Source organism: Topomyia yanbarensis, chromosome 3 (assembly GCF_030247195.1).
Source record: "Topomyia yanbarensis strain Yona2022 chromosome 3, ASM3024719v1, whole genome shotgun sequence".
In the NCBI taxonomy this organism is placed as follows: Eukaryota; Metazoa; Arthropoda; class Insecta; order Diptera; family Culicidae; genus Topomyia; species Topomyia yanbarensis.
The window spans coordinates 160,990,211-161,004,075 of NC_080672.1; the positions used below are offsets into that span (position 1 = coordinate 160,990,211).

General features: G+C 38.8%; 2 protein-coding genes across 2 annotated transcripts; both read right to left on the reverse strand.

The window, feature by feature from the left end:
* Positions 1-669, reverse strand: LOC131687345 (uncharacterized). The gene is made up of 2 exons (XM_058971424.1): positions 466-669; positions 1-340 (listed from the first exon to the last, which is right to left on the reverse strand). The coding sequence occupies exons 1-2, from the start codon at positions 667-669 to the stop codon at positions 35-37; spliced, it is 510 nt and encodes a 169-aa protein (XP_058827407.1). The 3' UTR covers positions 1-34.
* Positions 670-12,181: 11,512 nt separating this feature from the next.
* On the reverse strand, positions 12,182-13,865 carry LOC131687347 (bromodomain-containing protein DDB_G0270170-like). The gene is made up of 2 exons (XM_058971425.1): positions 12,493-13,865; positions 12,182-12,188 (listed from the first exon to the last, which is right to left on the reverse strand). The coding sequence occupies exons 1-2, from the start codon at positions 13,863-13,865 to the stop codon at positions 12,182-12,184; spliced, it is 1,380 nt and encodes a 459-aa protein (XP_058827408.1).

Here is a 13,865-nt window from a genome sequence, read left to right on the forward strand (position 1 = left end):
TATAATTCTAAAATTCCAAGTGTTTGCACTTTAATTACTGCTTTGTCCACAAACTGGATATTAATTCCGAGAAAATCCCGACATGTCTACTGGCAGCATCTGTTTTCAAACAAATCATACGACCAGCTGTTTCGACCGCAATAATGTGCTTTATTTGCCTAGCAATGTTCTTTAGCAAACCTTTCATATTTTCGGGACTGATGTGCTTCATATTAAGTCCTTCCTCTATCGGTCGTGTAAGTGCTTGAAATGCCGGGTATTTAAGGACGTTCAACGGCAATCCGTGTACGGTGACTAGTTCGATAAGCGACGAAGTGTATATTTTTTGGCTAGTTCTCACCTAGGAGAGAGTAATACTCAATGAATGCTAATGTCAAAGCGAGCCATTAGAAGCGAGCAATTAAAAGCGAGCATTGAAAAAATGGAAATATCGGTATCGTAATATCTTCAACCCCAGGTTCTTACCTCTATCTTCGGAATTTTCCGAGATGGCCCTGGCAGTTCGTCATCTTCAAGAAGTCCACGTTGAACAAGAAAACTTCTATGCAAAGCTTTATAATGCCGAATGTAGCTATTACGTCGCAAATCAGTCAACTTTTTGTTGCAAATTAGGCATAATGCTTCCTTATCCGGCAAATTTATTAGGAAAAGTTCGTCGTCTTTCACCATGGTATAATCGATTTGCATTAGAATCGAAAAAAAAATTCGTTCTGCGATTTAAAAAGCTGTCTTGATGCTTGCACTGCTTAGATGGAAATGAATTACCTGACAAAAGCAGTAGCGCGTCGCGCTATCGCATCGCCTCATGCACTGTCTTATGAAACAAATCGCATGGACCGTAGCGATGTAAAAACCATAAAAGCTCCGCATTACGTTACTACGGGTTTCACTCAAATTTACCTCTTGCGTTTTTAGCAAATAAAGAGGAAATTCTAGAGAAAATTTTCAATAGGACGTAAGTAACATTGAGAGCCTCGCTTTATTTACTTTCTCTTTCGTTTATTACGACGTCATTACAACACTTTGCACTAATTTTCCAGTACATATCGAAAGCCGACGGTTTTTACTAGAATATTATGCAAAGAGTAGAGTAGTAAATGTTGAAATGGCCAAGTAATGAACAGAAGAGAAAGACCCCAAAGAGATTCTCTCATTGTTACTTACGTCCTATTCTAAATTTTCTCTAGAAATAATGTTTACTGTGAAAACACATTTGTTGATTTGATGAACAGCAGCGGTATAAAATTGAGGTTTATGGCTCAAGTTACCTTTTTTGAGCATGTGTTAGAATTGAATGCTTGGTAGTATGCGTAGGAAAAAATGTGTTCAGTTTTGCCGCCGATTTATCCTTATAAAGCACTTATTAAACGCTAAAAGAAGAATATCAGTCGATTTATTAGATTATCACGATTGAAATCATGTAAAATAGTTGGTGGAAAAATAATTGACCGGGCCGGATGGTGCTTTTGAAAAATTGGCTTTGGTTTTTTCAGTACGCAGTTGTGTTGCGTGCCCCGGGAGGGTGTGATGGTGCGACGAAAAATCACCGCCACTTTTTCAAAAGCACCATTCCACCCGGTCAATTGTTTTTCCACCAACTATTTTGCATGATTTAAATCGTGATAATCTAATAAATCGACTGATATTCTTCTTTTAGGGGGATGCCAGAGTGAACGCGATTCGCGACGCGACGCGATGCAAAGCGATTTTTGACAGATCACGCGACGACGCGCGACCGAACTCCGTTCATTTGTTTCCTGCAAAATAATACAGTACATGCCAGAGTGGAAGCGACGCGATGCGATGCGCTAAGCGATTTTTTGCGCGACGCGCGACCAACCAGTACGTGCACAGGTTTTTCGCGCGAAAAGATGCTGACAAATTCAAAATTTGATGTTACTTTGGTGGCAGAGGATGTTTATGTCGATGTCGAAGCACACATTGGAGCTGTCCTCCAAAGGTGTGCACTGTGGGACCAACAACCCCGCCATTAACGGCATCGGATTCTTGTGAACCAATGTTGGAAATATGTTTTGGATTAATGGGGAATACTTGGTAAGTAAAATCGATGGACAATTTTTAAATTGTTTTTTATTAATGGGTACTGTGAGTGACCGACATTTTCTCAAATGCTATACTTGCTCTAAAATCTATATTTTTTTTTAAATTTCAGACGATGTTGCAAAGAAAAGGTGTAAAAAGTTGCGTGACGCTTTTGGTCGCGAACTGTGCAAGCTGCCGGTGTTCAGATCCGAGGATGCTGGTGACCAAAGCGTTTGCTCTAGCTGACCGCATTTCAAAAGTCTACTTTTTACGGCAACAAATGTAGTCCAGGCAAGCAATTGGCAATCTCAAGCCTCAATTTACCAAAAGCGAGGTATTTGAGGACGTCAAAGCATTGGAAGGATTTTTTGAAATCCTACCAAGTCAACTAGAAACAATGGAGGTAGCTGATACCTTCATTGGGCGATCATCAAGTGCTCCTGTCTCGCTTCCCACCAAACGATATAAAAAGAATAACGAAAAGAACGCTCAAGCAGAATATCTTTTAGAGCTTGAGCAAAGGAAGCTAGAACTGCTTGATATAAAACTTTCTTTGATAGCCCGCTACCCCATGTAAAGAAATCCCCTAGAGAAGCTTCGGCTTCGAATTGTGCTGCAACAGACAGGATTATGTGTGGGCTTTTGAACTCTTCCTAATAATATCTATACATCCTTCCCTATCAATGATAACATTGTGACAAATACAGAAAGCTTTGGTAGTATCTTAGGCCGTTCCTTTCAATTGGTTTCCGTAGCAGTCTCCATTTAGCATTTATTGCCCCGTCAGCACACTCGATCGATTTCCTTGCTTTTGAAAGACTAGAGTTAAAATATTCTTCTGAAACAGTGATATTTCGTTGAGCATATAGTCGCAAAACATGTTTTAACAACGGGTGAGCTTCATCATGGATATGTTTGATTCCGGGGAGATTACTTTCTGATGGAATGCCTAGTTGTCCCGATTCCATCAAGCACAACCAAAAAAACTTTTTGTAGATGTAGAACATTGTCCTAGAGTGTGGCGGATATTGCACTCGAATGTGCTTTCCATCAATGCTGCCACAATGGGGGAAGCTCCACAAAGTCCAGTAATCTTGTGCACTTTGTATAAATAAATGTTGGGTTATAGCTGTGGCATATGAATTGGCTGAAGCTTTATCCATAATGCAAGACAGGTCTCCTTAATGATTTTAGCGGCCGTAGATCTTCCAATACGAAACGTGTAGGATGGTGCTTTGAACGACAAACCCGTTGCCAGAAGCCTAGAAATATTGCACTGTATTGGTTCTTAAATAAAACTATTTAATAATTCAATCTAAAACAGTTTATAATTTTGCTAATATGCCACGATATATCGTAGGGATTGTAGAATTAATTTGTGGTATTCTACTAATTAAACATTATTTTTAAGGGGTGATTGCTTTGCAATTCGTGAAGACATACTACGACGGGGAAGGGAGAGGTCTAGCATTACCTTAGCGTGATTATAAGTTTCTCTCGTGGTTCTATAGGAGTTTTAATAACGTTGGTCCACTCTTTAGTGAGAACAACTTCAATATGGCTTAAAATGTAATCAAATCTTGGTGCAGGTGGAGATACGTCTTCTCTTTTCCTATTGATCGGATGAATTTCAAAATCTTTATAGGGCCCCTTACACGGGGCGCTAGTAATGTCATTACTGAGCAGTAATGTCACTTTTAATGATCGTGTAAGGTGAGTAATGATGGATTTTCCATACAATTTTAGTAATGTCATTACTTAGTAATGACACTTTTATTGTACGTGTAAGGGGCCCTTATGGCTTCTGAAAAAGAAATCGCGTACGCATTCGGACATGAAATATTTTTCGTCTGAGCTCATTTTCACAGAAACTTTTCAGCTCGCAATCCGTTCGACACTTCAACGCAATTTTTGTTTACGTATAACGCATATGACCATCGCTTCCAGTCGTGTGCACTCTGGCTATCATGTCGTGTTGGAAATCGCACGCAGTTCGCATCGCATCGCGTCGCGTTTCGCATCGCGCCCACTCTGGCTTCACCCTTAGGGTGCTTACAGAGTGGCGGCGAGAAGCTGAGCTGGGGCTGGTACTGACATTAGAATGCGAGATGCGAGAAACCTGCTCGCAGCATATCAAATGGAGCCTGTCAGAGTAAAAGCAGGCAGTCGGCGCCGATCCGCTCAGCTTTCACTCTGACATCATCCCTTTGGTTTGCAGTAAGCAGGTTTCTCGTATCTCGCATTCTAATGTCAGTTCCAGCGCCAGCTCAGCTTCTCGCCGCCACTCTGTAAGCACCCTAAGGCGCTCGGGTGCGCTGGAGGAGCAGGGATCCGTGTTATTTCATCGGTGTTTAAAATTGTCAAATTGAAGTTATCGCAAAGATCGTGAATTAAGGAAGACCGGTTATCATCATAGAGGCAACCCCATGCTGTACCATGAGAGTTAAAGTCTCCTTAAACTAGTCGCGGTGCTGGCAGGGATTCTAAGATGTCTTGTAGCCGTCGGTGCCCAACCGCGGTGTTGGGGGGAATATATATGGAAGCTATGCAAAGGTTTTGCCTTTGGTTGTTACTTGACAAGCGACAACTTCAATACCTGTTATCGAGGAAAGGTTGATTCTGTAGAAGGAACAGCACTTTTCGATCGCCAAAAGCACTCCTCCATAGGGGGTGTCTCGATCCAGGCGAATAATATTAAAGTCGTGGAAGTTGAGATCTATATCGGAAGTTAACCATGTTTCACATAATGCAAATGCATCGCAACTCAAACTATTTATTAAAATTATGATGGAATCGAATTTCGGGATGATACTTCTGCAATTCCACTGTGATCAAATCCGTGACCTCGTTCGATGAGTTAGCGATCGAAGGATACAATCGCTGAAAGGAGGGGCCATTAAGCAGTCAACTGCTTCAAAAATGTTCTCACTGTAGGGAGATAAGCTAACGTAAGACTTTTAAAAGGATCAGTAATATTGTACGTTTTTATTATCCAGTCCGCAATGTCCGAGAGTTTGATAATTCCAGTGCTGTGATTATTCTCGAACAGAAACAGAGGAACACTTGGGATTTTTGATGTTCCTGGAAGTGCTGGGAACTCCTTCTCAGAGCTTAATCCTCCGAGACCAGGAGCTACTTGGTTTGGTTTGGTTGCAACACCTCCAATAAATGTCACCAGCCTTGCCCTCGTCAAGAGGCAAGTGAGCATAGATGTTTGTTGAGGATGGTGGCGTAGCTTTTTTAGCATTTCTGCGAAAGAATGTTTGGATCGTCCAGCAAGGGAACGTTTCAGTTTATCCCCGCGTAGCTTGTACGCGGGACATGCCGAGATATCATGCAGACTCTCCGTACAGTAAGGACACTTTTCGGCTTTCTTACTGCACGAATCATCTAGATGATTCTCCCCGCATTTTCCACAGCGGGACTTATTGCTACAATGGGTGGCTGTGTGACCCAATTGATTACACTTTGTGGAATTCATGACCCGCGGTACAAACAGACGCACAGACAGACGAATCTTATGTACGGTAAAAGGGTATAATACACCCCACCGGGACAAAATGCCCCTCTTCGATTCCCAGAATTCCTGAATCATCTAAAAAATAAAAAAATGACTGATAACAGTATCGTTTCATAGTTAGTTTGGTATTTTTAATATGTTGTAAAACAACAATATACACAAAAGTTTCAAAAGAGCTACTTTGATGTAAGCTCCCACTTTTTCCAATAGCATTACAACCAATTAGAAATAGTCGCATTCGATAGAACTATTTCAAGTAGCTTACTAGAACATTATAGTTACCATCTTAGTTTTTAGCTTGGCTTAAAAGTATGTGTGTGTGCAGAATTAATCATGTATTCACAACAGCTCATCACCGGCCAAAACGCCCCACCCATTATTGTGGGGCATACTCACCGATTGTTATGGGGCTTACCGTCCTGTTGTTGTGGGGCATATTACACTGTAACCGGGGGCATTTTGCCCTGGGTGAAAGAAAAAACTAGAATTTAGGCCTCTTTCAAAATGTTTAATAGTACTTGTATCAGGATGTTTTTAATGAAAAATGAAACGAGTACTAATTTCTAACTAATATAACCATAAATTAGAGTAGTACTGTCGAATGGTGAAATATAGCTATTTTTGCTTAAGGGGATGTAGTTCGGCAAAGCGGTACCAGCGAAGGTCACCCGATAAGAGTTTGATTGGGGAAATGTTTTTGAACCATCCCCCGCAACTACTACTGAGTGCAAACCCTTGCACTCAAGTATTTTCACTGGTTGAAGTAAGCGGCCTCTAAATGGCCAACCCCGTACAGATCCTCGCACGTCAAACTCTCATCGGTGACGACGCCTTCAGATTGTACCTTTACAGCTGGAATATACACGTTATAACCCCGCGTAAAGTGCTCACTGCAAGCAATATCGTTTGCCTGCTTTGAGTTGGATAGCAACACCCTTGTCTTGTCCCAACGGACCTTTGAAATTTCGGTCACAGCCGAGAACCGTCCTGTCAGGTCTTTAGAAATCTGAAGAAGATTCAGTGATTTAGTCTTTGGCCGAAAAAAGGCCACAAATGGACCAGTTGAGAGTTCTGAATAGCATTTGGGCCGGGGGAGCCTTAGAAGTTGAACCCGACTCAACTTCCATTTGACCATCCGGAGAGGGAACCATAGAAAACGTCAACGCACGGGGTCAGCGCCCGCGCAGACGGAAGAAAGCAATAAATGTGTTACAAAAGACAAAAACCACATAGCTTTAAACTGGTGTCCAACGATGAACCGATCCAGCTTATATAGCTGGCTATTGTTCAATCCTCACACGTGAACAAAAGACTGAGGACCGAACCGAACTGGCAAGATAACCATGAATGCGGATTAGCACTCTTCTTTGTCGTTATACACAGCATGGACTAGAAAAAATAACTTCTGTCTCGATGGAGAGCTCGAAAACGAATGATGGCCATGGCTAGCTGTGTGCCCAAAGACAAACGAAACCGTGCCGTTTTTCTCAAAAATTGATGTTCACCGTCATTCTAAAAACAAAGATGGGGGAGAGTTCTAAATTAAAAATAGTGACTTTTCCTTGGTGAGTTACCATATGAAACCGTACGATTTTGATTTGCAAAGGTTGTAATAGTAAGGTGTCTACATATCCAAAATCGACATTCGCCACCATACAAAAATCTCATAATAGATATGACGGATTTTTTACTATAGACAAATCTGAAAACCTTCAATCTGGGTGCCTTTAGAATAGAGATGTCGCCATCTTGGATTTCAAAATGCCCTCAGACATCGATATTTGGCATCGACTCATAAAAATCATGTCGAAAATACCCATATTAATTGGGGTATAGAGAATTCCGTTAAACCGGCTGTCGCCATCTTGGTTTTCAAAATGGTGTCAAAAATCAATCTCTGGTATCTACTCGTCAAGCCCGTTCCGAAAATGTTCATATTGATTGGGTTATAGAGAATTCAGATTTTTTTGGCTGCCGACAACCGATTTTAGTAACCCTTTTGAAAACTGAACCAAAAACAATTGTGGCGAACATTTCGTCGCCATTCAATGTTTAACCACAATATAGAATAAATTTATTTCGTAATTATTTTATGCGAATATTTTTTCGATCGATTTACTTCTTTCTGTAACACTAAGCAAATGATAAAAAAAAACCTGTTTTAATACACCTAGTGGTGCAATTGTGCCTTTCTCATTTGTCCAAACTACGATTCCATGGCTGGTTATGTTCAATACAATGATGGAAATGTATATTACATATTCAGTACGATTTGCACATACATAAAATGGATCGACAGCCAAGATCTTGAGATACTATGTGTCGACACTGAAACATCGCTTGAAACCAGCGGCGGATTCGGGGGATCCGGACTCTGCCGAAAATTTGAAACTTGTTATGAAATTTAAACTAGTTTAAATTTTAAAGTAGCAAACCCTCATTGCACACCCCTACCTAAGCCTTTATAGGTCAAAAAGATTTTTGGCCGGGATTAGATTAACGATTTTTAGAGTGATTGCATAACCTTTCTATATGAGAAAGGCAAAAATATGCCAAAGTCCAAAAAAGTCAATTTTCGTCAAAAATTTTGTTTTCGAGATTTCATCAAATCTTTCATTGTGTGGGAAATTTGATATGAATACGAATACCGTAAACCGGGGTGACAATTATTTCAAATTATTTCAAGCTGAAATTCGCAATATTTTTTATTGTTCAATATTCCAACGTATTAAAGTAAAAGCATTTTAGCAGTTTTAAAGGGTTTCAGAATCTTTTATTCTAGTTGAACACAAATTATACCAATTTTGGTTACTCAAATTTTACAGTATATTGTAATACTTTGTATAATACCAATTAACATCTATTTAACAATGACTATCTTTCCAGAATTAGTTTAAACAAACATTTGAATGAAAAACATTGACATCAATAGCTTAATGTGGGTGAAAATGCAGGTTATCAAAGACACCCCGGAATGCGAAAAGGGACTTCAATTTGAAATCATTTTTGGAAAAATAGCTGGAAGCGGAGAATGTTAGGTGAAACCATCCAATCTTGTTCTCCATACATCAGTACATGGTATAAAAATATTAACCTTGAAAAAAATGTGTTGCGTCTAAAAATATGTATTGATTACTTCAAAAAGTGATCAATGTCACCCCGGTTTACGGTATCCATTTAGCGTCTCTCGTTGTGCGGCGATCACAAAAAATATGATTAAAAAAAATGTTAAATTGTAAATAAAACAAATTTGGAAGGATGGATAAAACGGATTGCGTTGCGTTGTGTCTCTTCTATCTTATTTTTCCCCGTTCACTCTGTAGCCATGTTGATCAAAGTGACCAATCCAATTGATTTTCGGCTTGCCTGCTATTTCACATATATATTGATTTTATAACTCTATCGAAAGCCGTATTTTTTCAATGACCTCAGAAGTAACCTATACAAATATTTCTTTTTCGTTGAAATCTATTGGCAGTAGTACAGGTAATAGGCAGGCACGTAGCCAGAAGAGGGGGGTTAGGGCGTTAAAGCCCCCCAGCCCGAAACTTTTCAAAAATAAATTTAAGAAACAACATGTTTTTTTCGGAGACTCTTAAAAAATTTGTATCTTGTTTGGTTTCAACAAATTAAGGCAAGAATTGTGAGGAAGATTGATGTTTCGAAGATAGCGGTCACGATATCTACTCGATATTTATTTATTTATTTATTTATTTCGTCAATCGATGTAGACTGGTATAGTTACAGTAATGTTTACATTTTTCTTATTTACTAAAATATATATATATACGTAATTTTATTATAAATAAAACAATTTCAGCTTTTACAGAATCATTTTCTTATGCGTTAGAATTTCTTTTATGTATAAAATATTGTGTGAGTTTTAGTTTGGACATTGTAAAATCAATTGATTCGCAATAGCGGTTGTAAACAGCCATCATTCGATTTATAGGGCCATATTTTGCATAATTTGTGCGATATGGAGTTATTGAGAATATGCTTCGGTTTCGTAGCTGTCGAGAAGGTGCATAAAAGTTCAATTTGGATAAAATTTCGGCTGAATCAATACGATGCGAGACGATATTATTAATGAACGAAAGCATTGCAAATTCACGACGTTCCTTCAATGTTTGTATATTGATAAGCATGCAGCGTGCTTCATAAGATGGCAAAGGAAATGCTATCCAACCTAGTTTACGAAGGGCAAATAATATGAATTGTTTTTGTACAGATTCTATTCTTTCTTCATGTGTGCTTGAAAAAGGGCACCAAACGATGCTGCAATATTCCAATATCGACCTAACATAAGCAATATATAATGTTTTGATTGTATACGGATCTACAAAATGATAACTAAAGCGTTTTATAAAACTGAGCATGTTGTTAGCTTTGTGAATAATTGTGTTATAATGATCAATAAAATTTAACTTGGAATCTAATATAACGCCTAAATCCCTAATTCTTTCACATTTTGCTACAGTCTGTCTTCCTAAGGTAATCACAACATTCGATGTTTGTCGTTTTCTACTAAAAGTGATTGAATTGCATTTTTTCACGTTTAGCTGTAGGAGGCTTTTTTGACACCACGTGTGGAAAACTAGAATTTCGTTTTGGAATGTATCAATATCCTCGGCATTTCTTATCTCCAAGTAAAGTTTCATGTCATCGGCATAGATTAGTACTTTCAGTTTTTTGAGAAGGAAGGAAATATCGTTCACATATAAAATAAACAATAGAGGTCCTAAATGAGAGCCTTGTGGAACTCCTGAGGTGACTTCAATTGGATTGGATTGCTTTCCTTTGAATTTGATTATTTGCTGGCGGTTGGATAGATATGATTCTAACCACGTACGCAGCTCAGGCTCAATTCCCATCTTTTTTAATTTATAAAGTAACATTGGGATGTCGATTCGATCAAATGCTTTACTAAAGTCTGTGTAAAGTGCTTCGACGTAGTTTCCATTGTCCATTGCAATCAGTGAATAGTTAATAAATTCTAGTAAATTTGTTGAGGTCGAACGACCTTTGAAGAAGCCATGTTGGAGGTTAGTAATTCTGTTTTTTATTTGAAGAAATATTTTTTCGTTAATGATTGATTCAAAAAGTTTCGGAATGCTGGAGATTATGGCTATTCCACGATAATTGCGAACGTCAGATTTTTTCCCAGATTTATATATAGGTACTAAGAAAGAACTCTTCCATGTTTTGGGAAACTCTCCAGATTGTAAAGACATATTAAAGAGCCAGAACAATGGAGTTGTAAGCTCGGTTGCTAGGTTTTTCATAAATAATGGTGGAATTCCATCAGGGCCAGCACCTTTTGATGAATCCAAATGGTTTAGAGCATTGAAAATGTCCTCCACTATGACATGACTGACACCAATATCCATAGGAAAATCTGGAATAAAAGCAAAATAATCGCGATCGCGGTCTTGTTCAGAAAAAGTTGTATATATTTCTTGGAAGAATGTTGCAAATAGGTTGCAGATTTCTTTCGGGCTATTATGTACGTTGTCATCCAAATGCATTGTTGATGGGAAATTGTCTGATTTTAATTTAGTTTTGACGTAGTTAAAAAAATTCTTTGGACTGGATTTAATCTGCTGTTCAGTTTTGGAGTTGTAATCCGCAAGTGCAGAATCTATGGCAATATTTAGTTTATCGCAAATGTCGAGATATTGTTCCAAGTGCTCGTTATTTTGATTTTTCTTGTATAGCTTGTGGGCTTTTTGTTTCCTATTTTTCAGATTTTTAATTTGCCTATTGTACCAAATAGGATGCTTCGAGCTACCGTGTCGTCTTTTCTTCTTAATGGGCACCTCTTCATGAATAATTTCGAAAATTATTTTGTAAAATACGTCCAGGGCGGTTTCAATATTCGCTTCATTCCTAAGAGTATTTTGCCAGTCGACATTACCTACCTTCCGTCTGATATTGTCATAATTAGCTTTATGGTATTCAAAGACTTCCTCAAAGTCATAGACGTTGGGTTCTTGATTTTTATGGATGAACAAAGAAAATTCAATAGCAGTATGAAAAGCTTCATTTTTCCACAAAGGAGCCAAAGATTCAGATACACAGAAATCATCCTGAGTGTTTGTAAATAAAAGGTCAAGATAGCAATTCTGTTGATTTTTTACATGATTTATTTGATTTAATCCTATGCTAGCAGTTTTGTCAAAGATGAAATTCAATGTTTCGTTTTCTCCTACGACTGGGATTAGAATATTTTCATTTTCAGAATCCGGAATAAAATCGGCATTGCGCTGGTTAAAGTCTCCGTAAATGTGAACTTTGACCTCGACCGGAAGTTCAAATAAAATTTGTTCAGCAATTTTGAAAAAGGCTTCATACGATGATATATTAGCATGCTCTGGTGGGAAATATACAGAGGCAAAAACATGTATTTCACCTGAAATGTTCGCTTTAACCCACACATGTTCAAATTCTTTAAACTTCACTGTGGGAAGAATTTCAGAATTAAATTGAGCCGAAACGCCTATAAGAACTCCTCCACCAGACTTCTTTTGAGATTCTAAAAGATTTCGGTCGTCTCTGAATACGTTAAAGCCACTACCAAAAATTTCCTCACTTTTTATGCTATCGTTCCAACTTGTTTCAGTGCCTAAAATAACAGAATAAGAGGAGCTCAATACATTACTATAGATTTTGCTCATTTTAGATGCGCTCTGCATACGATTAAAATTTTGACAATATATCAAAATTTCTGAAAGCGTTTCTGATAAAGTTAATGGCAATTTGTCATACTTAGAAATATCATGCAAAACTATTGATCCGTTTTCATCCGTAACCGGTTCGTCATGGTCTGCCTCTGAAGAGTGCGTTAGGTTGGACGAAAACACGAATGCTCACAGGAACAAGCTGAACAGCGCTGAGAAAAGGAATTCGTCAGGACGGGGGTTACAAACCTATCTGGTGCGAAAGTTGAGTTAAATTGATGTACAACCGGGTATGGATTCAGTGTTTCACCACGTTGAAACCTGATACCACGCTGATTTTCAAACGGAGGCCTAGAGAATTGCACCCTTGCCGCCGCAAGTAGATCCTTATCCCGGGGAAGAGAGTTGCCAGCTATTGGACGACCGCATTGCGTATTGTTGTTGCGATTATTGCTGCTATTGTTGTTGCGATTGTTGTTACGATTATTGTTGCTATTGTTGTTGCTATTGTTGTTGTCATTGAGGTTATAGTTATAATAACTGCTTCTGGATATCTGATGTTTATTTGTCTCATTAGTATTACGGCTACGTTGGTGTCTGTTTTTATTGCGATCATTTATTACCCGATGTAACTGCTTTTTATTAGCTTTTCTTCGTGCCATCGCCCTATCTTTCATCTTTTGCTGTTGAATTCTACGCTGATTACGTGTGTCGTACTCCGTCCAGTCAGAGCGCCACACTTTCTTCGAACCCAAAAAGCGCCACCCTTCAGTGGCTTCGGCAGTGGAACGGTGACCTGAGTCACCCGATTTTGTTGATTGGGCATTTAATTCGTCCATCAAGCTGGGGCCCGCTGGTGGCAAACAAGCATCGCGTATACTGCTATCCAAAGTGTTAATTGAGCCGGCAAGAGATTGTACTTCTTTGAGAATGTCACTGCCAACTGAATTTGTTATAATTTTCACTTCGTCTAAAACTTCACGTGTAGGACGCGATTCACTCAGGTAATGTTCATTACAATGAGCTGCCATATCTATGGTAAGGGTGCTCAAGTTCTGAACTTCGCTGCAGATTTTTTTCAATTCTCTGGTCAAATCGGCAGTGAGATCATTTACATACTCTTCAATGTGTTTTTTTGTGGATCCCATAGATATGTTGAATAGTGATGTGATATGGTTTTTCAGCGTGACCAGCTCATCGGCCTTATTAAAAGAATTACTGTCAATGGCCTGCGATAGTGCCGATACAGCATTTGCCACTTGCGACGATGTGTTTATGTTCACATTCGCCACTGATTCTTTAAGCTGCAGCTCAACATTTTCGAATAAGTCAACAATTGAATTGAACTTTTTTATGTCGGCTGCTATTTGTAAGTTGCAGTCCGTTTGCGTAGTTATAGATTCAAATAATTTTTCCTGTTGGTACAGCACTTTTCGTGTGTCTATGCCTACCTTTAGATTATGCTGGCAATCTGCACACAGGGGAATCATGAAGTGCGAGATAAATTCTTCTTGATTTCGCTGGACTCCTACACAAGCTGCATGATAACATTTTCTGCAGAATTCACACTGCCACAAGAAACGATCATCGCTGATATTACAAGATGTCACACTGCAGCTCAT